The sequence below is a fragment of the Macaca mulatta genome, chromosome 2 (assembly GCF_049350105.2).
Source record: "Macaca mulatta isolate MMU2019108-1 chromosome 2, T2T-MMU8v2.0, whole genome shotgun sequence".
NCBI classification, from domain to species: Eukaryota; Metazoa; Chordata; class Mammalia; order Primates; family Cercopithecidae; genus Macaca; species Macaca mulatta.
Window position 1 is genome coordinate 34,444,262 of NC_133407.1, and position 26,538 is coordinate 34,470,799.

Genomic DNA, 26,538 nt, shown 5'->3' on the forward strand with positions numbered 1-26,538 from the left:
AATATTCTATAGCCATTACAAAAACTATTTTCGTAGAAATTTGAATAACTTAGGACATTCCTGTGATGATGTAATGCTAAGTGAACCTATGTAAGCAGGACATTTGAAAGAAAATAATTATCAATGCTTGCTGTGTGCTAAGCTCCCTTGGCACTCACTAGGCACATCATTACAAATAAGCATGATTCCTACTTTACTACTCAAAGTGTGATATCAAGCTAGTATGGGGAAAACAGACGTTTAAACACACAATTACACTGTGACGCAGTTCAGGCTGTCATAGAATTATGCCCAGAGTGCCATGGAAACTCAGCATGCTTGTAGTAGAATTGTAATAATTAACCAAAAAGGGACTACTTTGCTTTGAAATATTCAAATATTCTCCCACCTTCCAACTAGAGTGGTGGTAATGTGTTGTTGGTTCTGTAGGGGAAATATCTTCTCTTCTTACTTCTATCAGAGTTTACCTGACTGTGGCAAGGAAGTAGAAAAGAAACTTTCCCTAGTTTTTGGTGTCAAAGTCTAGCACCATTTATATCTTTCTTTCACACATGCAAAAAATAAATCTCCTTCAAGGACACATACGTTCATCCTGAATCTATAACTGAACCTTACTTTCTAACACACTATTCTTTATGGTGGCTTAGAATACAAAGATGATTATCTAGCCTCTGAAAACATTTTTTTTATTTCATAAAAACAAGTCTCCAAGTAAAATAAACAACCCAGCCTCCACAAATAGTACTTTCTATTTTCTCAATATTTCTTAAGTCAAGAAATTCTAAACTAAAATATTCTAATTCATCTGAACTATATGAAATTGCCCATATTTGACTTTTTAACCTGTAAAAATGGCAATTCCATGGTAGCTCAACATAAAACCTGTGATTTAATTATTTTTGTTTCTTCCCCAGGATTGCCCATATGTTAGACCTTATCACAACTATTTTACACCAAATAATTTCTATAGTACCTTCCCCAGATACAAAGAAAATCAAAGAAAAATTAAATTCTTAACACAGCTTTATGCTTGGTTGTTTTCTAGTCAGATCATCAGTAAAATAAAATTAGAATGCAGTAGTACCCAAATTAAAGAGAAAATGGTTTCCTGCTTAGTTAAGCAAAGAGAATTCTAGCCAATGCAGAATTAGAAGTCAGGAGTAAATGTGGACAAGGAGATCCAGCAAACTACCAAACAAACTGATTCATAATCTCCATCTCATGCAAGGCTGGTGCTCTCCTCTTAAGACATAGAACAGTAGACTGATTAATACTAACAATGTGTTAAAAATCAAAATTATTATCAATGCAAATCTGTCCTCCAGAAATGGGGAAGAAGAGGGAGAGACAGAGAGAGAAGGAAAGACAGCTGTAGCCTGAAATTGATGGTGACTCCTTCTACAGTACCTTTACCAGATTTAAACTCATATTGTAAAAAAGAAAGCTTAGTATTTCAGTAGAGGATGCTGTGTGGGAAACAATGCCTCCCAGCTTAGAAAGCTGCCCTGATCCTATAAGAATGTCAGAATTCTATGTCAATCCTAGTTCATAAGGCAATCCCATTTACAATAGCCAGACAAAAATAAAATACCTGGGAATATATCTAACAGAGGAGGTGAAATATCTCTACAAGGAGAACTACAAAACACTGCTAAGAAATCATAGATGACACAAACAAATACAAAAACATTCTATATTCATGAATTGGGAGAATCGATACTGTTAAAATGGCAATACTACCCAAAGCAATCTACAGATTCAATGCTATTCCTATCAAATGACCAACATAATTTTTTCACAGAATTAGAAAAAAACCTATTATAAAATTCACGTGGAACTAAACAAGAGGCCAAATAGCCAAAGCAATCCTAAGCAAAAAGAACAAAGCCAGAAGCATCACATTACCCAGCTTCAAACTGTACTATAAGGCTACAGTAACCAGAACAGCATGATACTGGTACAAAAACAGACACATAGACCAATGGAACAGAATAGACAATCCAGAAATAAGCCTCATACCTACAGCCATCTAATCTTTGACAAAGTCTTCCAAAAATAAGCAATGGGGAAAGGACTCCCTATTCAATAAATGGTGCTGGGATAGCTGACTAGCCATATGCAGAAGAATAAAACAGGATCCCTACCTTTTACCATATATAAAAATTAACTAAAGATGGATTAAAGATTTAAATGTAAAACCTCAAACTGTAAGAATTCTAGAAGAAAACATAGAAAACACCATTCTGGACATCAGCCTTGGGAAATAATATATGAATAAGCTCTCAAAAGCAATTCCAACACAAGCAAGAATTGACAAGTGGAACCTAATTAAATGAAAAAGCTTCTGCACAGCAAAAGAAACTATCAACAGAGTAAACAAACAACCTACAGAATGGGAGAAAATATTTGCAAACTATGTAACAAAGGTCTAGTATCCAGAATCTTTAAGGAACTTAAATAATTAAACAAGCAAAAACCCAAATAACCCCATTAAAAAATGGGGAAGACATGGACACCTCTGAAAAGAAGACATACAAGTGGCCAAGAAACATGAAAACATGCTTAACATCACTAAATATCAGAGAAATGGAAATCAAAACCACAATGAGATACCATCTCACATCAGTCAGAATGGCTATTATCAAAAAGTCAAGAAACAACAGATTCCAGTGAGGCTGCAGAGAAGAGGGAGGATTTATACACTGTTGGTAGGAATGTAAATTAGTTCAGCCACTGTGGAAAGCAGCTTGGAGATTTCTTAAAGAATTTAAAACAGGAATACCATTTGACCTAGCAATCCCACTACTGGGTATATATCTAAAAGAAAACAAGGTTTTCAACCAAAAAGACACATGCACATGTATGTTCATCGCAGCACTATTCACAATAGCAAAGACATGGAATCCACCTAGGTGCCCATCAGTGGGGGACTGGATAAAGAAAATGAGGTACATCTACACCATGGAATATGCTGCAGCCATAAAAAAGAATGCAGTCGTGTCCTTTGCATCAACACGGATGCAGCTGGAGACAATTATTCTAAGCAAATTATTGTAGGAACAGAAAACCAAATACCACATGTTGTCACTTACAGACATCGAAGACTACTAGAGGAGGGAGGGAGAGAAGGGGAAAGGGTTAAAAACTGTTGAGTACTATGCTTGCTCTCTGGGTGAGGGGGTCATTCATATCCCAAACCTCAGCATCACACAATATACAATATACCCATGTAACAAACCTGCACATATATGCATCCCCTCGAATCTAAAAGTTGAAATTACATTTTTTAAAAAGCTAGTTCATAGTTGTAACTACTTTCTAGAGTCTTGCTACTTTAAGTGTAATCACTGCTCAACATCACTAATCATCAGAGAAATGCAAACCAGAGCCTGTATTTCTCAAACTCTAATGTGTATGTGAAGAACTTGGGGTCTCGTTAAGTGCAGATTGTGATTAGTAGGTCTGAGGAGGGTGAGAGATTCTGCATGTCTAAGCAGCTCACATGTGATGTGATGCCATTGGTGGGATCACATTTCCTTGAGGCTTCAGTGGAGCATCCTTGTGATGGCCTTGGCTCCTCTTTTCTAAATTGTCAGTCTGACCCTGTGGGTCACATACTGAGCTCTGATGAAGAGGCCCCCGCTCCCCTTCAGTGTCCTTGCTCTCTCCTTGTTTGAATCTTTCCTTCTGTAAAATGGGATTAGCAAACCCATGTAGAGAGTCCACTGAATGGCAGAACCTTAGACTTTCCAGTTAGAGAAAACTTTGAAGATTATCTGATCTAACTTGTTCCCCTCTTCCCTGCATCACATCTTATGTCTGAAAGCCCATGCCTGAGATCCTGCCCACTGAGTGTGCAGTTGTTATTCTCGTCTCATTCCATCAGACCTAAGAAAGCTCTGCAGAATAAGGGCCTCTTGCAAATGTTTTCAAATACGTGGAAGTAGCTAGGACAAACAAACAAACCATTGTTCAAAAATCACTCAGCAAACCCCACCTTAATGAGTAATTTTCTCTTTTGGCTTCAGAAAGCAATTAAAAAACTCAGCATTTCTAGGCGAAAAGCTTTAGCAGTTCCCTTCTTGTTCTTTCCTCCCCACAGCAGGTGCTAAAGCACAGTTCAGTCTTGATTCATCCCTTCTGTCAAGAGCAGGTGTCGGCCTCAATTATTGTTTTGCAAATTCATTTCAGTCCTTTAATGCAATTTCTCGAAAAGGAGGTATTGATTCCCCAACCTCAGCTGTTTTTCCTGAAGCCTATACCACATTGGCCTTCCTGGTCTGTTTCTATCTCCTCTCTACCTGTCTCCTTCCCCTGTCTACCTCTCTTTCTGGAATGCATGTCACATTTCTGGGCGGTGTTCTATAATAAACCCATTTGTAGTTTCCAAAGGAGAGGCATAATAAAGACATTGTATGAATATGTTTGAATGAGAAATTCATGAAAATCATCAATTTTTATTTATGGTGAAACACTTAACTTGGATAGAATATGATACAAATCAAATGTAACTATGCCTCTGGAGGCACTGTGGAAAAGGGAGTGTTCTAGTTTCATGAATTTGCTCTCTTTTATTCTGTGTATATTTCTGTAGCACCATTTTTAAAGTCCTCTTCTTAATGAGTGTCTCTAGCCAGTAAATTTCACACCTCATGTGTGTGAAGACAATTTATTCTGCAAACCAAGGCATTTTGAGAGTAGATTGGGCAGCCACTGGTAATTGTGCTCCTGTGTCAGGCAGGCCCTGGGACTGTCTCAGTAAAGGGATACACATGGCTATCCTAATTACAGGCAGTTTCGGATGAAGGACTCAGTGACAGTTTAGTATTAGGAGGTGAATCTGTTGAAGAAAAAAGCATGAAACATAATTAAACAGGCAAGAAAGGCCTTATTCAAGACTATTGCAGCAGGGGAGAGATTAATCTGGACTCTGGATGCAGCAGGGACAGCTGGGGATTTATGGGCAATGGGCATAGCGAAGGGGTCAGTGGATGGGAAATTACTAAGAGGATTTGGTTAAGTATCAAGGGTTTGGGAATTCTTGCTGATCTGGGCTCTGCAGGCCAGGACCAGGCCTAGTCAAGAAGAGGCTTCAGAGGAACAAGATTAAGCTTTGGTCAAGGAAAGAGTCCTTGTTGAAACTCACCAAACGAAATGTAGATTTTAAAATTCACTCTTAACTAAGGAAACTGAATAGTTTCCCAGTCATGGGAACTCATCCTTGCTCTGAGAAATTCTTCCAACTTTATGCTCTGTTTTCTCCTTTGTGATTTTTTAAAATTTGTCCTTTGTAAATCTAGTTATTCTAGTTATGCTTGATAAAGAAATCTATTTTATCTTCTGATCTTTGCTTCTACTTCAGTAAAGCTGATGTGAAATTGACTCTTCAAAAATGAAAAAAAAAATGTGGCTTGAATTGATAAAGGAAGCACAATTGTAATTCATTCAGGAGGGACTTCATCAAGTGGGCTATGTTTCATGGCACATTGTTTAGTGAGTCTTAGAGAACAGAAGGGAAAGCAAGGGGTTTATTTGTAAGGTTTGTACACATGTCCATCACAGTGGAGGCTCAATGAAGGTATCTGCTGCCCTCGGTAGCCCAGTGCTCACTACTAGGCAACTCCTTCCCCCTCTGAGCATTGGTTTTCTTGTCCATAAAATGAAGGTGTTCCATTAGGTGAGCTCCTTGGTACCTTACAGGGATTTTTAAAAAATTCTATAAATCTGATTTTTAAAATTACTCTGTCCCTCTCTGGATTGTGCTCCATTGTTATAAAATATCCTCTTGAGGCCATTCTAAAGGATTGAATATAAGCAATAGTAAATCAATCTGAAAATAATGACTTAATGTAGAACTTGTGTCTGAAAAGCTCAATATATTCTGTGGTTTATGATACAACACATCCAAGGAGATGTATGCAAGAATGTTCTAGCAGATTTATTAATAAAAGCGTGTGTGTTGGGGGAGGGCGATCAGGAGAGGAATAGAAACAACCTGAAATGTACTTCGGCAGGAGAATGAATACAGAAATAATGATGGCATGACTCACAGTGAAAGTCAATCAGCCAAAGAATCAAAGGACATAAATATCAACAGTTTTGAGCAAAAACAAGAAAAAACTTATACCATTTACTTAAAGTGTAAAGACACACAAAACAGTACTACTACTCATTTCTAAGGGATACATACTTGTATATATATAGTAAAATTATTTTTTTAATTCTTGGTGGTGATAAACACCAGGCTCAGAATAGAGGTTCCCTCTGCGGGTGGGAAGGGAGTATGATTTGGGAGGGGAATTCATGGAGCTTCAGCTGTATTTGCTGATGTTTTATTTCTTAAACTGGGAATTAGATATATGGGTATTCACTGTATTATACTTTATACCTTTTCATATGTCTTAAAATATAACAACCTTATGATAAAGTTGGGATAATCATAAAAAGAGATTGCATACAGTTGTTTGTAAATTAGAAACACTCAGTCACCATAATTTAGTGGTAGCAAAGCTAATGTGAATTTAAAATCTTCTTACTACCTGTCCTGCAATTACAATGTACAAACATCAAAAAACAAAACAAACAAAACTTCCAGTGTACACACTGGTGAAAGAACCACTAGTCTGATACCAGTCTCAAGTTGTTTTATATGAGTAATTGCTATTGTTATTTATTTAAAATTTATACTGTGTGAGAAAAGTTTATGAAAACATATAGGTAGTTAGCTAAAAAGTTGTGATTGGATGCCAGAATGATAAATGAGCAGATTACTCTGCAAATAAGTGCAAACTCAGCTATGAGCTTTCAGGTGGTCTAGACAAGGAGAGAAACCTGCCTACTGGTTTCTTAGTAGACAACCTTATGATAAAGTTGTAATTGTCATGAAAAGACATTGCACACATTTGTGTGTAGATGAGAAACAGAAGCTCTAATCCACAACTCTCGGTTCGAGAGCTGGATTTTTCTTGGCTCTAAAATTCGGGGAAGAATTAATCACAAGAATCCTTATGTAATGGGTACTGAGACATTCTGAGTGGTACTTCTGTTGATTTGCTCTTGGCTACAGCTCCTTGCTATTCATCCATTTCACACAGCACCCAGAGTGATTGTGCTGTAACAGAACTAAAATCATTTCAACCCTCCAGAGGCTTCCCATTACACCCATGGCAAAGTCAAGCCCCCTTACCTGACCTCCAGGCTCCCTGCTCCTGCCTGACCATCATCTCACGTCATCTCTTACCATTCTTCTCCTCTTAATTAGGCTCCACCCACCCCAGTTGGTGACTCTTCCTTAGAGCTTATGAGAGCTGGGCATATCCTCTTCTCTCACTTAGGAATGCCCTTCTCCCAAGTCTTGGCTTGAATGACTCATCTTTATCATTCAAGTTTCCATTCAAATGTCATTCTTAGCCCCACCTCTCAAAGAGGCTTTTCTTTTCTTTTCTTTTCTTTTCTTTTTTTTTTTGAGACGGAGTCTCACTCTGTCACCCAGGCTGGAGTGCAGTGGCATGATCTCGGCTCACTGCAAGCTCCTCCTCCCAGGTTCACACCATTCTCCTGCCTCAGCCTCCCGAGTAACTGGGACTACAGGCCCCGCCACCACACCCAGCTAATTTTTTTTTTTTTTTTTTTTTTTTTGGTATTTTTAGTACAGACGGGGTTTCACCATGTTAGCCAGGATGGTCTTGATCTCCTGACCTCGTGATCCACCCACCTCAGCCTCCCAAAGTGCTAGGATTACAGGTGTGAGCCACCGCACCCATCCTCAAGGAGGCTTTTCTTAATGAGCAAAAGTAGCCTCACAACCACCACCTATATTATCCCTAAACCCAAGGCAAGAGGGGTGCTCTGGGCCCTGTGCTGTAGAGGGGTACCCTCCAGCCACATCCCTTCCCATGAAGCAAGAAGTTCATGGAGCAAAGGGGACTTGCACACCCAGAGCTTGCATCTCCTCTACTAGGTCATGCCCTGTGCTGTGGCTTGAATGTGTCCCCTTCAAAATTCATGTGGAAACTTAATCTTCATTGAAGTAGTATTAAGAGATGTGATTTTGGGAAAGTGATTAAGTCATGAGGGCAGAGCCATAAGGAATGGATTAATACCTTTACAAAAGAGGCCTCAGAGAGATAATTGCCCCCTTTTACCCATCTAAGCTTTCTTCCCCTCCAGAGGACACAGCAAAAAAGTGCCATCTTGGAAGCAGAGGGAGCAGCTCCCACTGGACAGCAAACCTGCTAGCACCTTGACCTTGGACCTTGGACTTCCCAGCCTCCAGAACTCTGAGAAATAAATTTCTCATATTTATAAATTACCTAGTCTGTAGTATTTTGTTTAAGCAGCACAAGCAAACTAAGATGCCTTGCTTACCTGGGATCCCACAAGTCTCTGCTCAAATGGCCCCAGGCCCATTTCTAGAGTCTGTGAGCCTCTGCCTTGGTTCCCTTTGTCTGTATTGTCAGTTTGCAGACCCTAAGCCCAAGGGTCGTCACACAGTGGCTGTTTGCAGAAGGTATGGATAAATATTAGACATAGGGGAGCAGTATCATATGTGTACAAGAACTTCCTCTCAATGGGAGTTGGAGCCAGGCTGAGAAGAGATGGGCACAGGCCGGGAGGCAGGGATCAGGGCCCCAAGGGCTGGCTTGAACAGCCCTTGCACATCCCAGTGCAGAACTCTGAGGAGTCTGAGAATCCTGAGTGCAAACTTGTTCTTCCATGTGTTGGAAAAGTTGATTTGTCAAGCTAAGAGGGTAGATCATACTTTATTAAACAGTTTGTTAGCTTGATTCACACTCTTTAATTATTTATACATATGTGGATCTCCATTTATACTCTTGCCGCCTCTTACAAATGTTAGCAGCAGGCCTGGCTTCCTTAGCATTTGAGTCAGTCCTGAAGATGGTGGTTCAAATTCCAGAGCCTGGTGGTAAAAAAAAAAAAAAAAAAGGAAAAAAAAAGGGGGGGTCTGTGCCAAATCCGTTAGAAATATCTTTTCTGACACCCACCTTCTTGGGGATTCCAGACTTTCTTCTCAACAGTCCTGTTCTCTACTGTCTCTCTTATTTCCCTGTTTTTATTTTGTAGCACTGAAAAAAATCTAAAATTACCTTATTTGTTTATTTGTTTAATATGAGTTCTGTGAGGTCAGAGGCTTGTGGCTACATCTGCCCCACATGGCACATACTAAGTGCTCATTTAAAATGTGCTTATAGCCAGGCATGATGCCTCATGCCTGTAATTCTAGTGCTTTGGGGGGCCAACACAAGAAGATTGCTTGAGGCTAGGAGTTTGAGACTAGCCTGGGAAACATAGCAAGACACCCTTGTCACTACAAAGTTTTGTTTTAAATGAGCTGGGTTGTGGTGGTGCATTCCTGTAGTCCCAGCTATTCTACTGGCTGAGGTGGGAGGATCACTTAAGCCTGGGAGGTCGAGGTTGCAGCTATGATCGTACCACTGCACTCCAGCCAGGGTGACAGAGCAAGACTCTGTCTCTAAAAATAATATAAATAAATAAAGAGATCATTGCTGAATGTGTCATTGACAGGAATATTGTTTTAAAAAATTTGCCGAATGAATGACTTAGGTGCTATTTTGTGCCAGGACTGTGCAGGGTACAAAGATAACTCAGAAAGGTCCTCTGCCTTCATGGGTCTTCAAGCCTAGTGGGGGAGCAATCTTGAAAACCAGTCTTCTCCTTTTAGTTTTACACTTCTGACATCATTAATGAATCTGGAAACAAAAATATGTATGTAGCCATTATTGTAGCACTTCTGGGCAGACAAACAATTTCCAAGGTAAATAAGCTCCAGGGAAAGGGAAACATACTTTCCGTTAGTTTCTCTAAAGGGTTAGGGATAAGAGAGCTTTTAAACTTGATGACCCATGAGAATGGTGGAAAGTGTTTTTTCTCTCTCTCCCTGAAGATACATTGCTTGTTTTTCTAGGAGTGGGGTAACATGTTAAACGTTTTCTGCTGTTAGGCTAAAATACTGTTTAGAACAGGAGGCTAAAATCTCCTTAGCTGCTGCTTCTGCCTTATTTAACTTACATGGCAGACGGTGGCATCTGTTGAACAACACTGTGTTGGCTGCTTACCTCCTCCAAGGATCTGAGGGCCTCTGGAGTCGTCCTTCTCCGAGGACTCCGTGGGCAGCAGGGCAGCTGGGGCTTCCAGCAGCTCTGGGCAGACTTCAGTTTCACTCCAGATGGCCTGGGTGTGCAAAGTGTGAAAGAAGACAGGCAGAAACACTGTCCCTTCTGCACAGAATTCCTTTTTAAAAATTAGGGCTTGTTTCTAGTCACCCAGAAATATAAGAGGCCATCTTTTATTTACAGATGATTGTGCAGGCCCCATAAAGCCAATTCATTTGCAATAATGATGAATATGTCATAAGAAATACTGAAAACTACTTGTTTGGAGTTTTATCTTGAAAAACAGCAGCTAAAACCCATAAAAGTGATTTTAGAGTTTATAAAATTAGGCTATAATTTTACTATTAAATTCTATTTATTTTACTATTAAATTCCTAGCTATTCTTAGAATACTAGGGATACATACATTTTTTAATAAAATTGTATGACATCACCATATTCCTTCCTATTTGACTTTCAAGACATCTACTTATTCATCCAACAAATATTTATTGAGTACTTACTATGCACCAAGCACTGTTCTAGGCAGTGGGATCAGTCAAAAAAATATTTTTCGTGTTCTCATGGACCTTATATTCTAATGGGTGATTAATAAATCATAAAATATTAGGGAAAAGCAGATCATGGTGGAAAGTAGCAAGTACTAAGAAGAAAATACAAAAGCAGAGCTGGTGAATATGTAGTACAGAATATTGGTAAAGATTACAGTTTAAAAAGGGTGGTCAGAATATGTTCTCTGAGAAGATGACATGAGGGAAAAGATTTGAAGATGATGAGGAGAGAAACATATGGATATGCAGAGAAAGAGCATTCTAGTCAGAGGGAACATCAAAACATCAATGCAAATGTCCCAGAGCAGGATGTGCCTAATGTGTTCAAAGAAGAGCAGGAAGCCAGTGCAGCTGGAATGGAGTGAGTGAGGGGAGGAAGGTAGGCAATCTGGAGAGATGTGATTGGATATTATACAGCACTGGAAAGACCTTTAGTCTGAGATGAAGAGTCCAATAGAGTTTTGAGCAGAGAAGTGAAAGTAGGGCTTACCATGGCTGCGGAGTTGACAACAGACTGTAGAGTAGTGAGGGTGGAAGCAGGAAACTAATCGAGAGGCTACTGAAATAATCAGATGGCAGACAGAGTAGTAGTGGAAATGGTGAGAAGTGTTGGGATCCTAGTTACATCTTACAAGTGGAGCTGATTGGGCTTACTAATTGATCTGATTATGAAAGAAACTGGACTACTGGAATGTGAGAGAAAGAGAGGAATCAAAGATAACTCAGAGGTTTTTGATCTGAGCAGGAACTGACATAAACAGAAATGGGGAAGACTGAATAGTATTAAGATATTTTAGAGAGAAGAGCAGGAATTTGACTGGGCACAATAATTCTAAGATTATTAGACATCCTACTAGACATCCACACAGAAGTATCAAGTAGGTAATTGAATACATGAGTCTGGAGTTTAGGAGAGAAGTGACAAGTGCATATTTGAGAACCAACAGTTTAAGGGAAGATTTAAAGTCATGAAACTAGATGACCCACTTTGGGAGAGAATGTGGATAGAGGACAGAAGAAGTCTAGGGATCAGGGAGATATGGAGGAACAAGCATAGTCAAATCAGAGAAGATCATTTTGGGGGAAATATTGGAGGACCTTGTTAACTTTCTCAAAGTCTTCTTCCAATTTCCTAAAATTTAAATCATCCTATTTGAAGAGTCTGTCATCATTGTTACTGATTTTTCAGTTTTTTGGTAATTGACCTAATGCTCAGATCCTTTCTTATCAATGATAGCACAAGATTCCAACATGATTTCATCACGTAGTCCATTTTGTGTTGCTGTAACAGAACACCACAGTCTGAGTAATTTATAAAGAAAAGAAATTTGTTTCTCACAGTTCTGGAGGCTGGGAAGTCAAATATCAAGGTGCCAGCATCTGGTAAGGGCCATCTTGCTACATCATCCCATGGCAGAAGGCAGAAGAACAAGAGAGAGGGGAAAAGAGAGAAGGAAGAGGGGGGCAAAATCGTCCTTTTATCAGGAACCCACTCCTACAATAACTAAGCCACTCCCATAGTAACAGCATTAATCATTCATAAGGCAGAACCCTCAAGACCAAATTACTTCTTGAAGATCCCACCTCTTAACACTGCTGCAATGGGGATTAAGTTTCCAACCCGTGAACCTTGGGGGACACATTCACGCACCATGTGAAATCCTGCATCTGCAAGTTTTGTAATGCCATTTTAATGAAGTCAGTTTACTTTGCATTTGCTCTTTGTGTTTACCTTGTCACAGCTCACTGGTAACAGAACTCTTAGTGTGATGGACGGAGATAGAAACTAGCATTCAGCAAAGAGGCAGTTTTCAGGGTGGACTAATTTTATACACAACCATTTATCAGTAAATATTTTTAAGTTCTGATGCCCTAAACATCCTTGTAAATCTGGGGGCTTGAGTAATGAATATTAGATGATAATGACCTTCCGTGTATCCATTAAACCATTAGCAATGTCTCCAGTTTGTTGAGAATTAATAGATATTAAAAATCAGCTTAGAGATTGTTCCAGAAGTTAATGTCTTCATTTATAAAGGAAGATAGTGACTGGCCTGGAGAGTTGAGTGACTAGACCACACTGCTAGCTAGGAGCAAAGCCTGAATGAGAATCAATCTGAACCCCCCATGTAGTGCCAGTGCCATTTAGTGGTTATTATACTTAACATCTATGCCTCAGTTTCTTCAACTGTAAAACAGGAGTTATATTGCATACCTCATATGATTGTGTAAATAACACATTAAAAAATAGATAATCAAGTGCTTGGCATAAATTTTTTTTCTTTTTTTCTTTTTTTTTTTTTTTGAGATGAAGTCATGCTCTGTCACCCAGGCTGGAGTGCAGTGGCACGATCTCAGCTCACTGCAGCCTCCACCTCCTGGGTTCAAGTGATTCTCCTGCCTCAGCCTCCCAAGTAGCTGGGACCACAGGCACACACCGCCATACCTGGCTTATTTTTGTATTTTTAGTAGAGACGGGGTTTCACCATATTGGCCAGGATGGTCTTGATCTCCTGACCTCATGATCTACCCGCCTCGGCCTCCCAAAGTGTTGGGATTACAAGCGTGAGCCACTGCACCCGGCTGTTTTTTTTTTTTTTTTTTTTTAAATACCAAGTCTGGCAAGAATATGGAGCAACTAGAACTGTCATACACTGCTAGTGGGAATGCAAAATGGAACAGCCACTTTGGAAAACAGTTGAGTGGTTTATTCACACTTGATCTTCGCCAAAAGGCTGAGAAGCAATAAGCAGTTTCTTATAAAATTAAATATACACTTACCATACAATCCAGAAATTCCACTCCTAGGTATTTATCCAAGTCAAGTGAAAATATACGTCCACACAAAAACCTACATATGAATACATATAGCAACTTTATTCACAATCTTCAAAAACTGGGAACAACCCAAATATTGGCCAGCTATGAATGGATAAACCAACTGCAGCACACCCATACGGTGAAACACTCATCAGCAATAAAAGGAACAAATTATAATACATACAACAGTTTCAAAGATGCTGTGTTAAGTGAAAGTCACTATTTCTTAAAAAGCTACATTCTGAATGATTCCATTCATATGACATTCTGGAAGAGGCAAAACTGAAGGAACAGAAACAGGTCAGTCATCACCAAGGGGTGGAGGGTGGATTTGGTTACAAAAGGATATGAGGGAATTTTGGAGTGTGATGAAATTGCTCTGTATCTCAGTTGAGGTGTGAGTTAGATGACTGAATGAGTTTGTCAAAACTCATAGAGCTGTACACTCAAAATAAGAAATTTTGTTATATATAATTTTTTTATCAATTTAAAAAATATATTAAAAAATAAGGCCGGGCGCGGTGGCTCAAGCCTGTAATCCCAGCACTTTGGGAGGCCGAGACGGGCGGATCACGAGGTCAGGAGATCGAGACCATCCTGGCTAACACGGTGAAACCCCGTCTCTACTACAAAAATACAAAAAAACTAGCCAGGCGAGGTGGCGGGCGCCTGTAGTCCCAGCTACTCGGGAGGCTGAGGCAGGAGAATGGCGTGAACCCGGGAGGCAGAGCTTGCAGTGAGCTGAGATCCGGCCACTGCACTCCAGCCTGGGCCACAGAGCGAGACTCCGTCTCAAAAAAAAAAAAATTAAAAAAATAAATAAATAAATAAAAGAGGGAATTCCACAAAGATGAAATAAAAACAAAACGTTCCTGGTACTTAACATACTCTTAAAAAAACAGATTTTCTTCTATATTCCCCTCTCTCTGAGCAAGAACTACTCATGATTGAAAGCTCTTAAAAATAATTTGCTTACTCAGATACTATTTTTAAAAAGAGTGAAATTCATGACTCACAAAGTGTCTATTTTCTTCTGGCCTTCGAGTCATTTTTTACTTCATTTTGTCAACAAATAATTATTGATCACCTGTAAGCAAAGAATGTCTTCCTGAGCTCTCACTTATAATTGAATCTGAACATTTAGAGCTGAAAGAATCCTTAGAAATCATTTAGTCTACATTGCAGATGAAGTAACTGAGGCTCTGAAAAGTGAAAGTCCCTCACCCGGAAAGTTGGCAACAGAATCCCATCCAGCACTTAGAGTGTCTGACGAGGCTTCAGTCTTCTCACTGTGCTCAGCTTTGCAGCCCCTGACCCTTATCCTAGGAAGCTAACAGCTGCTTTGAGAAGTGATTTCTTCCGCTGTATGAATGTACCCTTCACTGGTGGGATTTATAAAGTGTGATGGTGGGGGTACAGGGAAATATTTGGGACAAAGCATTGTATTCTGAGCTTCTGGAAACTCACTTCACAAGCTGCTTCCCTTCCCTAGGAGGAGTCCTGTTTTTTATAGTACAACAGGAACAGATTGCATGGAAGAATCACTAGTAGGCACCTGGAAGTGGCAAGATCCTTCTCCTGTTACTATCAGGGCTTTGTTCTTACCCAAGAGAAGTGAGAACCTTCTTGAACTGGCGTAGGTGGAGCTCTCTAATAATGCCTCAAGATAATGAAAGACACTACTCCTGAAGTCATCCTTTAGGCTAATACATAAAAGGATGGATGACCAGAGGGTAAGAGCTGGTAAATCCCAAAGGCATGAGCAATGCAAATTGAGGGACATTCTAGCATCCAGATCATTGAAGGAAACTAAAGAGACATGACAAGTAAATGGAACTCATGATTATTTTGAATGCTTTGTTATAAGGCAGTGTTATTGGACAACTGGGGGAAATCTGAATGTTTCCATATACAAGATAAGAGAATCAGATCTATCAATATCAATTTGATTGACTGGTGATTTTGGTGGCAGTTCTGTGGTTATGTAGAAGTGTTTTTATTTGTAGAAAATATACACGAAGTATGAGTGGGGGACATTGGGGTAGCAACTTATTCTCAAAAGACTCAGGGACAAAAGAGTTCTTTATACTATTCCTATAACGTTTCTGTTAGTATGGGATTGATTCAAAATTAAAATAATATTTAAAATGTGAGGACATTTTACATATTATCCTTATAAAACTAAGCAGCTATGGCTCTATTCTTTAGAACCCTTATGAGATAGAGATAAAAATTAGAGGGTACACAGCATAGTCTATAGTTGATGGGCAGATAAGTAGATGTGATAAAATGTATTTTTTTATAAATGAAAGGTAAGCACAGGAACAGGTAAGTAAAGGAATTTGGAGGATGACAGACTGAGTTTGGAGGAAATGGGCAGGGGAGAGAGGAAGAGCTTTCTTGGTGTTTAATAGTTTTTCCTCAGCAGGGGAGTCAGCCAAACACATATTTGGGATGTGACCCCAAACAGTTCAAATTTTAGAACATTAGGGAACCTTCCTTCAGGATTCCTGACTCCTGTGCCCAGGGAACATTATCCAGCCAATGAGCACTGTCCTGAGAGTCCTGAAACCTGGACTCTAGTCCCCTATTTGTCCCCAGCTGCCAATTCAATCTTGGGCAAAACAACCTGTAAATGAAGTATTTGGACTAAAATGATGTTTGACAATCCCTAAAAAACTTAAAAGGCTTTTGATTCTTGAACAAAATGATAAAATTTAGAAAGGAAATACAGCATAGAAATAGAAAAGAATGAAAATATAAGTTCTTTTTATTTGAGATACCCAACTAAATAAAGGAATAGTTCCTGCCACCCCACGTCCCTCTCTTTGAAAAAGGGAACATAGGAACTCTTTTAATTTGAACAGCACAGAGAACACTGCCCTCCCTTCTCACATCTTAAATAACAGCAAGAGTCCTCTTAAATAGAATTTTCTATTTATGAATCCTAAAAATTCAAATGCATCATTGCAGAACTATTATAGTGTATTTTCCAAATCTCAGAATAAGTTTACATGGCAATATTCCAAGACGGGAACACCTATAGCTTTTTTGTCAGCCTAAAATGAGTTTGTTTATGGCATGACTGGTTTTGTTTTTGACCCATAATTTATTTAGAATGTATTATTTTAAAATTTACTCATATGTATAAATGTTTAATCTTTATTTTTACTACAGATTTCTAACCATTTTATTGTGGTCAGCCACTAGATTTTATGTGAAACCAATTATTCAGCATTCATTGATATTCAGCATTCATTGAAGCTTAAATTGTCTAGCACATGGTCAGTTTTCGTAAATGTTACATGAGAGCCTGGGAAGAATGTCTTGCTCTATGTGTATCTATTAAGTTCAGCTTATTAAGTATGTTATTCAGATATTTTCTATCATTACTAATATTTTGAATGCTTCACTTATCAATAACTGAGCAAGGTATATTAAAATCCAACATCGTAAGAATATATCTGACAGTTTCTTTTTATAGTGCTTTATGTATTTTGATTCTGTTTTATTAGATGCATGCTCATTTAGAATTTTTTTTCTTCTTTGTGAATTGAATTATTATGTAGTGACTTTCTTTATCTCTAATAATGCTTTTTTAATGTATTTTTATCATATTAATATGGCTACCCTAGATTTCTTTTGGTTATTATTTGCCTGGTAGCTTTGTGAAAAATTATTTTACTTTTAATCTTTCAATGCTCTCATGTTGTAGGTGTATTTCTTGTAACAACGCCTAGCTGGATTTTGTTTTTCAGTCAGTGAGTCTAGTCCATCTGCATTTACTATGATTATGAATGATGGTGGGTATTTAAGTCACAATTAAAATAATATTTTTAGAAATGGTTTTTAGCAGTATATTAAACCAACGTTTGCACTCAGGGTCATGCCTAGGGTGAACTGAGCAAGAGGGAAGTGCTGTTGACAGAGGCCTTCAAGGCACATGCTCCATCTGAGCAGGCTGCAGGCTATGGAAGCATCTATCAGTTCACCTGCCTGTTTCTGGAGAGAGAGCTGTTCTGTCTTTGCCCACCTGATTCAGAGACAGCCATTTGAAACACTACACATGGAGAATTTTAAACCTCTTTCTGTAAAATGTATCGTTAATGAAGATTCCCGATGCTTGTTAGCACCAAATGATGGTTGAAATGACAATATTAAAGGTAAAGTACATTGTACCATTCCATTCCTGCAGTGACTCATACATATTTGATGTGCAGAGATTTCTTATATTCCATAAAATCATTTTCAGGGTTTCCTTAAACTATGCCTGTGTTCTTTTAAGGCTTTCTGGTAAACCAGGTTTTCATGATTATTTCTAAGAAATTACATGTTTTTCACTCCCACTGTGTCACTAGTCTCCTGGTGTCTTTTTTTTCAAATTCATCCAGAGAAGTTAAAAAAACTAAAATAGTATCTTAACCAAGATAGAGCTACAAAATTGTTTGAGGCTTCCAGTTTAACAGAAATAGGATTGCTGTGCAATTCACCACTGAGGAAGCAACAATAACGTGCATGATAGTAAAATAATAGCTATCACGATAAGGGGTGTGTGTGTATATATGTATGTATGTATGTGTGTATATGAAATCCCCACTTAAATATAAGAAACCCAAGGCACAGAAAATTTAAGTATTTTACTCCATTCCAATGCTATAACAAAATGCTTCAGACTGGCCAATTTATAAACAACAGGAATTTTATGGTAAATGACTTTTACCTCAATTTTTAAAAAAGAATTTAAAAATTTATGTATACAAAGAAGTGACCAGGGGAATTGGCCATATGAAAGTCATTGATACCATAGCAAGAGTAGTTTCAGGGAAAAAGAGAGGACCAAGACTCAAGAGGAGTGGATTGACAAAGAGTGTGCAGTAAAAAAGCAACAAATAAAACTCTTTCAAGAAGTTTTGTTGGGAATAGAGATCAAAGTGATGGGTTGAGAAGGGGATGAGCCTTGGGGGATGTGGAGATTAAAGGAGGTTTTATTGTTTAGGAAAAGATAGAGCAGGTCATGTGTGTACCCTGACAGGAAAGATCCAGTAGAGGTAGAAAGTGATTGTGAGGTAAAGAGAGAAGATGACTGCAGGAGGGAATGTCACTGTGATGGTGACAGAGGCCAGAATCCAGAGCACTCAGGTAGAGTTTTTTCTTTGATAGGAGCAGGGAGGATCCCTTAATTAGGCACAGAAGAGGAGGTCAAGTATATAGTTACTGATCCAAATAAGTGGGCAGTTTGAGTACTGGGAAAATGGAATGTTTACATGATTGTTTTGGTTTTCCATTTGAGAAAATAGGTAAGGTCATTGGCTGAGAACCAGGGTGACAGTCCAACCTTACATTCTCCTTCCCCACTGCCCCGGCAGAGTATCTCTGTGAGGGCTTCACCTATGCAGCAGACTTCTGTCTGAACACTAGGCTTTTGCATACATCCTCTGAAACCTAGGCAGATGCTTCCAAGCCACTTTCATTCTTGCATTCTGTGCACCTGCAGGCTTAACACTATGTAGAAGCTGCCATAGCTTATGGCTGGCACCATCTGGAGCTCTGGCCTGAGCTGGGCCTCTTTGAACCAAGGCTGAAACCAGAGCAGCTGGGATGTGAGGAGCAGTGTCCTGAGGCTGTGCAGGGCAGTAGGTCCCTTAGCCTGGCTCCTGAACCCATTCTTCCCTCCTAGGCCTCTGGGCCTGTCATGAGAGGGGCTGCCATGAATATCATTGAAATGCTTTTAAAGCCTCTTCCTCATTGTCTGGATATTTACACTTGACCCACTTTTAGGTATGCAAGTATCTCTAGCAAGTGGTTGCTCCATAGCCTGCTTGAATTTCTCTCCCCCAAAAAAAGCTTTTTCTCTCTTTGTCATATCTAGGCTGCAAATTTTCCAAACTTTTATGCTCTTCTTCCCTTTTAAATATAAATTCCAAATTTCATCGTTTCTTTGCTCCAATATCTGAACATATGTTGTTAGAAGCAGCCAGGCCACATCTTGAAGGCTCTGCTGCTTAGACATTTCTTCCAACAGATACCCTCAATCATCACTTTGAAGTTCAAACTTCCACAGATCCCTAGGGCATGGACAGAATGCAACTAAGCTCTTTGCTAAGGCATAACACCTGTGACCTTTGCTCCAGTTCCCAATAAGTTCCTTATTTCCATCTGACACCTTGTCAGCCTGGACTTCACTGTTCATATCACTATCAGCACTATAAAACTTTATAAAAGGTTCTGGTCACAACCATTTAACCAGTCTCTAGGAAGTTCTAAACTTTTCCTCATCTTCCTGTCTTCTTCTGAGCTATCTGAATTCTTCCAATTTCTGCCCATTACCCAGGTTCCAAAGCTGCTTCCACATTTTCAGGAATCTTTATAGCAATACCCCTCTCCTTGGTATCAATTTTCTGTATTAGGCTATTGTTGCATTGCTATAAAGAAATATCTGAGACTGGGTAATTTATAAAGAAAGAGGTTTAATTGGCTCATGGTTTTCCAGCCTGTACAAGCATAGCACCAATATCTGCTTGGCTTCTGGGAAGACCTCAGGGAGCTTTTACTCATGGCAGAAGGGGAAGTGGGAGCAGGCATGTAACATAGCAGTAGCAAGACAGAGAGAGTGGGGAGGGGAGAGGTGCCACACTTTAGAATAACCAGATCTTGTGAGAATTCATTCCTTATTACAAGGACAGCACCAAGCCATGAGGGAACAGCTCTCCAGACCCAAACACCTCCCACCAGGCCCCACTCCCGACACTGGGGATTACAATTCAACATGAGATTTGTGCAGGGACAGGTATCCAAACTATATCAGTCCCTTATAATCCTTTTTTATTTCTGATGCATCTGTTGTAATGTCTCCACTTTTATTTCTGTTTTGATTTATTATTTGTGTATTTTCTTTTTTTTCATAGTTAGTCTGGCTAGGGCTTTCTCAATCGTGTTTTGTTTTTCAAATGACCAACTCTTGGTTTGATTAATTTTTTTCTATGTTTTTTATTCCCTATTTGATTTATTTTTATTCTGATCTTTTGCAAAAATAAATTAATGGTACTATATAAAACTAAAAAGATTCTACACAGCAAAAGAAATAATTAACAAAGGAAAAGACAACCTACAGACTGGGAAAAAATATTTGCAAACCACGTATCTAATAAGTGGTTAATATCCAAAATTTATAAAAACTCTTACACCTTAACTGCAAAAAGCCAAATAACTCAGTTTTTAAAATGGGCAGAGGCGGTGGCTCAAGCCTGTAATTGCAGCACTTTGCTAGGCCAAGACGGGCGGATCACGAGGTCAAGAGATTGAGACCATCCTGGCTAACACGGTGAAACCTCGTCTCTACTAAAAAATCCAAAAAACTAGCTAGGCGAGGTGGCGGGTGCCTGTAGTCCCAGCTATTCGGGAGGCTCAGGCAGGAGAATGGCGTGAACCCGGGAGGCGGAGCTTGCAGTGACCTGAGATCCAGCCACTGCACTCCAGCCTGGGCGACAGAGTGAGACTCCGTCTCAAAAAAAAAAAAAAAAGGGCAGAGGACCTGAACAGATATCTCTCCAAAGATGACATTAAAATGGCCAAAAGATATATGAAAAGGTGCTAAATGTCACTAATCATCAGAAAAATGCAAATTAAAACCCATGAAATACCACCTCACACCCCTGAGAATATCTGTTATCAAAAAGAAGAAATGACAAATGTTGGTGTGGAGAAAAGAGAACCCTAATATATACAGCTGGGGGACAGTAGACTGGTACAGGCACTATGGAAAACAATATAAAGTTCCTAAAGAAATTTAAAATATAACTACCAATGACCCAGCAAATCCCTCTTCCCAAAGGAGAAGAAAATACCACTTCATCAGGATATCTCCCATGTTCATTGCAACATTGTTCACAATAGCCAAGATATGGAAACAACCTAAATATCTATCAATAGAGAAGTCATAAAGAAAGGGTGGCATAGATATACAATGGAATATTATTCAGCCTTATAAAAGGAGATCCTGTCATTTGCCACAACATGGAAAGACCTGGAGGACATTATGCTAAGTGAAAAACAGCCAGACACAGGAAGAAAAATATTGCATGACCTCACTTACATATGGAATATTAAAAAAAAAAAAGAGTTCAAGTACACAGAGATAGAGAATGAAACAATGGTTACCTCAGGCAGGGTTGGTAGGGGAGAGGAAATGAGAGAATGTAGGTCAAAGGATACAAAACAGTAGATAGGTAGGATGGGCAAGTCTAGAGATCTCATGTGCAATATGAGGACTAAAATTAATAAAATTGTATTTTATTGGGAATTTTTCTTAAATAAGTAGATTTTAGCTGTTCTTGTCATTAAAAAGTAACTATGTGAGGTCATAGATATATTAATCTGCTTCACTATAGTAACCATTTTATTATCTATGTGTATCCCCAAACATCATGTTGTAAACCTCAAATATACACAATAAAATTTAAAAATCAAAAATAAAATATGTTTTAAAAGAATAAAGGCAAACATTTGAGATAGTCATTTGGGGAGGAAAATAAACATACTGGGGAGATACGGTAAGATCGTTGGGTAGTGCTGAGCACCATTGTGAATCAAGATTATCATCTTAAATGAGAGACTTGGTACATTTGGATGCTTTTCTCCGTAAATATTCTCTTGTTTGGGTACAGCCATGGAGTAGGTATATGACTGAGTTTAGCCATTAGGTCTTTGCCAAACAAAGGGAAAAGGGGTGGAAAAAGTCAAAGGTATTTGCAAGATAATGGTTGTGATGATGGGCCATGAAATATAACTGTGAGGAGGTGGGGAGTGAGTATATGAGGTTACAAAGGGAGTAATTATTATCATGGGGGTGGAGTCGAAGGAATGAAGGGCACCATGAAGTGGAAGATTGGCTGGTAAGTATGGTGGGAGGGCATAGAGGGGGTGGTTAGAGAGTAGGAGGCGTGAAATCAATTTCAGAGGTCATGTAGTCATTGGCACTGAGGAGGTCAATTGATATGATCATGGGAATGGGCAACTCAGGTAGGGTAAAAGAAATGAAGGCTGAATGTGAGGCAGTTCAAAACCAGAGACAGCAAGGATACAGAAGTCAAGAATGATGACAGGAGTACAAGGTGGAAGAAAGAGAGTGGGCTAGTCACTGAAGTAATCAATGTATGAAGGGAATGACCAGGGTTTGGTACATGTCAGCAAAATAAACGCCTGATTTTGGGGGTAACTGAGGTGACTAGGGATGTCAGGCATGCTGGAATCAGTCCTGATAATCTCATGACAGAAGGTGGGAAACCTATTGTGGAGCCTAGGGCTGCTGGTTTCTCCAGCATCTGGTGTTTTAAGATCAGCATTTGAGTCCAAACTCCACCACACTAACTGTGGAGCTTGTGAAAGACTACTAAAAACCTACTTATTCTCATCTGTAAAATGAAGACAAATGTTTAATGAATTGCCTAGTTCACAAGGAGCATTTGACATAATGAATGCAAAAGCACTTTGCAAGCTCTAAAGGGCTATAGAAATGTTAGTTAAAATTAAAAATTTATGTCTTGCATTGTCATTACTAGCCTTTAAACCAGAGCTAGAAGAATTACTTATTCATCTCTTTATATGCCACAATACATAACACATATCCTATGATTTAGAGATTACAAGGTTGAATAACACTGAATAATAAAAGCTTATAAAATGAATGAGTCTATGACTGATGTCTCCAATGTTATTATCAACATTACCATCATTACTGTTAAGCATTAATGCTTCAAAAATTGTGAAAAAAGTCTGGGCGCGGTGGCTCACGCTTGTAATCCCAGCACTTTGGGAGGCCAAGGTGGGCAGATTACCTGAGGTCAGGAGTTCAAGACCAGCCTGGCCAACATGGTGAAATTCCGTCTCTACCAAAAATACAAAAATTAGCCGGGCATGGTGGCAGGCGCCTGTAATCCCAGCTACTCAGGAGGCTGAAGCAGAAGAATCACTTGAACCCAGGAGGTGGAGTTTGCAGTGAGCCGAGATCACGCCATTGCACTCCAGCCTGGGGGACCAGATTGAGACTTCATCTCAAAATAAATAAATAAAAATAAAAATTTTTTTAAAAATTGTGAAAAAATACACATCCTGGTTTTTCTTTTTACCAAATCCATTGAAATGAAGAAAAAGAAGTATTTCTTCAAGTTAAAGTCACACATTTATACACTCTGACCTAATAATCTCATTCCCATAACATTTTTATCATTTAATCAAGCACAACATATATTTACTCTTTGTTCTTCAGAGAAAAGTGCAGAAACCCTAAGTACGCACATAAATTTTTAGAGTGAACACACACATGTAATAGCCCAACTCCTAAAAATTTGATGTCATAAAATATTCCTCTAAAATGAAAAAGCCTAATGTCTGAAGATGAGATATTCATATTATGTTATAGTGAAAAGAAGCGAAAAAAACTCATTGTTTGGTGAAGGGATAATGGAGTAAATATTAGCACATAAATTCAGTGGAACAATATGGGGCCATTAAGAACGACAACTGTGAAGAACCCAAAACTAAATCCACCAACTTGAATGCCCCTAAGTTAAGCGGGTAGAAGAACTATGAGAAGCAGCCTGGTATAAGGTGATAAAGCATAGGGGAGGTAGGTCAAAGATGTTCAGAAAATGCAGAGTACAGAGCGCTTGCAGGCCCCACATAAAGACATTCACATTAAAACATTTAAAAATAATGAAGATAAAACATGGTATTGTTTTGGGCCAAATTTTACCCATAGGTCTTTAGTTTGTGACCCTTTCTGGAGATAGAGGAAAACAGTCAATGGTGAAATAAACACACTAGATATGGCAATGTGATTATAACATAAAGATTATGTTGACATAAGGACAAACACTGGAGGTGTGGAAAAAATGAATGTTGGCCTTGTTGGAAACTTGGCCAAATAACTTTGCCCCTTTTAAGCCTCAGTTTCTTCATATGTAAAATAGGGATTTAAAAAATCGCGTCCTTCGTAAAGCTGTTGTAAGGGTTAAGTGTGATTGTAAGGGCAAAGTGAGTAGAAAAGAGCCTGGCAAGTGGCAAATAAAACTATTCTCCCCCTCATTTTCCTCCTCCTCCTCCTCATTGTTATTTTGTTATTATTAACTATTTCAGGATTTTATATCCCACAATCCTGTTTCCCTTTGTTCTACTAACTCCAGCCACAATAGCTTTCTTGTTATTTTTCCAGTATGTTTTAGCCTTAGGGCCCAAATTCTCTAGCCCCTGGTATTTCTCTTACTTCCTAAGAGCTTTTGCTTAAATGATACTTCCTCAGAAGGATTTTCCTGCCTGCCTCATCCTGCTTTTTCTTCATTGCACTTAGAACCATCTGTTATCTTATGTGTATATGTGTTGTATATACATACGTTTATATAAACACATATGTGTGTATATCTGTGTATTATATATATAGACACACACAAGGGCAGGACTTTGCCTAACTTGTTTACTGCTATATTCCCAGTTCCTTGAAGGGTACCTGGCACATAATAGACATTGAGGCATTATTTGTTGAATATTGTTAAATGTTTAAAAAAGGGCACAGTTTAGACATTGTGCCCTTTTTCCCCCTTTTATTCTAAATCCCAGAATGACAATGTTTGTAAAATCAATGATTTAAAAGCACATTTTCCTGCAGGTGATCTTAATACGTAACTCTTCATAATCTTTTGTAACTTTTTTGGCAGATCAGCCATGCAGAAGCTGGGGACAGAAGTATTTGAAGAGGTCTATAATTACCTCAAGAGAGCAAGGCATCAGAATGCTAGCGAAGCAGAGATCCGGGAGCGTTTGGAAAAAGTGGTGCCTCGAGCCAGCGACTGTTTTGAAGTGGACCAGCTCCTGTACTTTGAAGAGCAGTTGCTGATCACGATGGGAAAATAACCTACTCTCCAGAACCATCTCTAGGCAACAGTCAAAAAGAAGCAGGAGTTCAAGTGGACAAATGTATGTGAAAATTCATTTAACATAGAAGCTGAACTCTATTATGGGGAATGGATACAAAAGCAGAGCTCTCATATTGACTTTCAATTCCTCGTCAAAAGTACTGGCTTCTTTAGAGAGCGGTGAGCATGGCTGCCTGTGCTTGGAGTCATAAGTGTTATTTGGACTATACCCTGAGATAAGCTTGTAGATCAAGTTTGGCTCTCTTGTAAAGCATTTCTCTCATGTGCGCCCTCAGGGCTTCCAGCAGAATTGAGTCACCCTGACAATGACCTGGGAGAAGCCATGTGCTCTTCATCATTTTCAGCTGGAGGACAGAGCTCAGTGCCTGACTGCCTAGGGTCTCGTGGACTGTGGGCAGCCAGCCAGTGAAGGTCACTGGACCCTAGCCTACAACATGCTGAGCTGCAGCCCAGAAGCCAGACATACCTGTCTTAGCTGACGTGTTTTTGGTCCACTTTTGCCCTTCCATGACTAACAAGGAAGAAATGTATGTATTTCATACACACACAAGGACCTGGATTAAAAATCCAAAGAGTGATTCTCTTCTATGATTTATTTCAAACTCATCCATAGATAATTCAAGATTTGTATTCAAAATAAACATAGTTTTCACAGTTACAAAATAAATCACCTATTTTATCTTTTCCTTATGTAAAACTTTCTTATTGAATGCAACATATCCATCCTTTGATAATTATTACTTAGAGCCAGTAATATTTGGTTAATTTGGTGCCTGTTGGGTACCAGTACTGTACTTAGTAGTTTAAGGGCCTTCATTGGATCTTTGCACTAACTCGACAGAGAGAGAGTGAAAGAGAGAGAAAGAGAGAGACAGAGAGACAGACAACAGAAAGAGAGATGCTCAGGTTAGGTAATTTGCTTAGGTTAGGTTAGGTAATTAACTCAGCTGCAAGAAGCAGAGTTGGCATTACCAACCAGGTCTGTCTCATTCCAGAATCCATACTCTTAACCACTGTCTAGCAGAATTTTCAACCATGGAGCTACATTAGATTTGCTTGTGAAGCTTTTTAAACATAGACACATTT

At 39.0% G+C, this 26,538-nt stretch overlaps 1 protein-coding gene across 28 annotated transcripts in view; it reads left to right on the forward strand.

Moving 5' to 3' along the window:
• NEK11 (NIMA related kinase 11) overlaps window positions 1–26,119 on the forward strand; it is a 310,863-nt gene extending 284,744 nt beyond the window's left edge. For all 28 annotated transcript variants that reach the window (XM_077991454.1, XM_077991457.1, XM_077991458.1 and 25 more), the window contains one exon: window positions 25,234–26,119. In XM_077991454.1, the coding sequence (XP_077847580.1) occupies window positions 25,234–25,429 (196 nt within the window). In that variant the 3' untranslated portion in view covers window positions 25,430–26,119. The remainder of the gene's footprint in view (window positions 1–25,233) is intronic.
• Window positions 26,120–26,538: the final 419 nt, after the last annotated feature.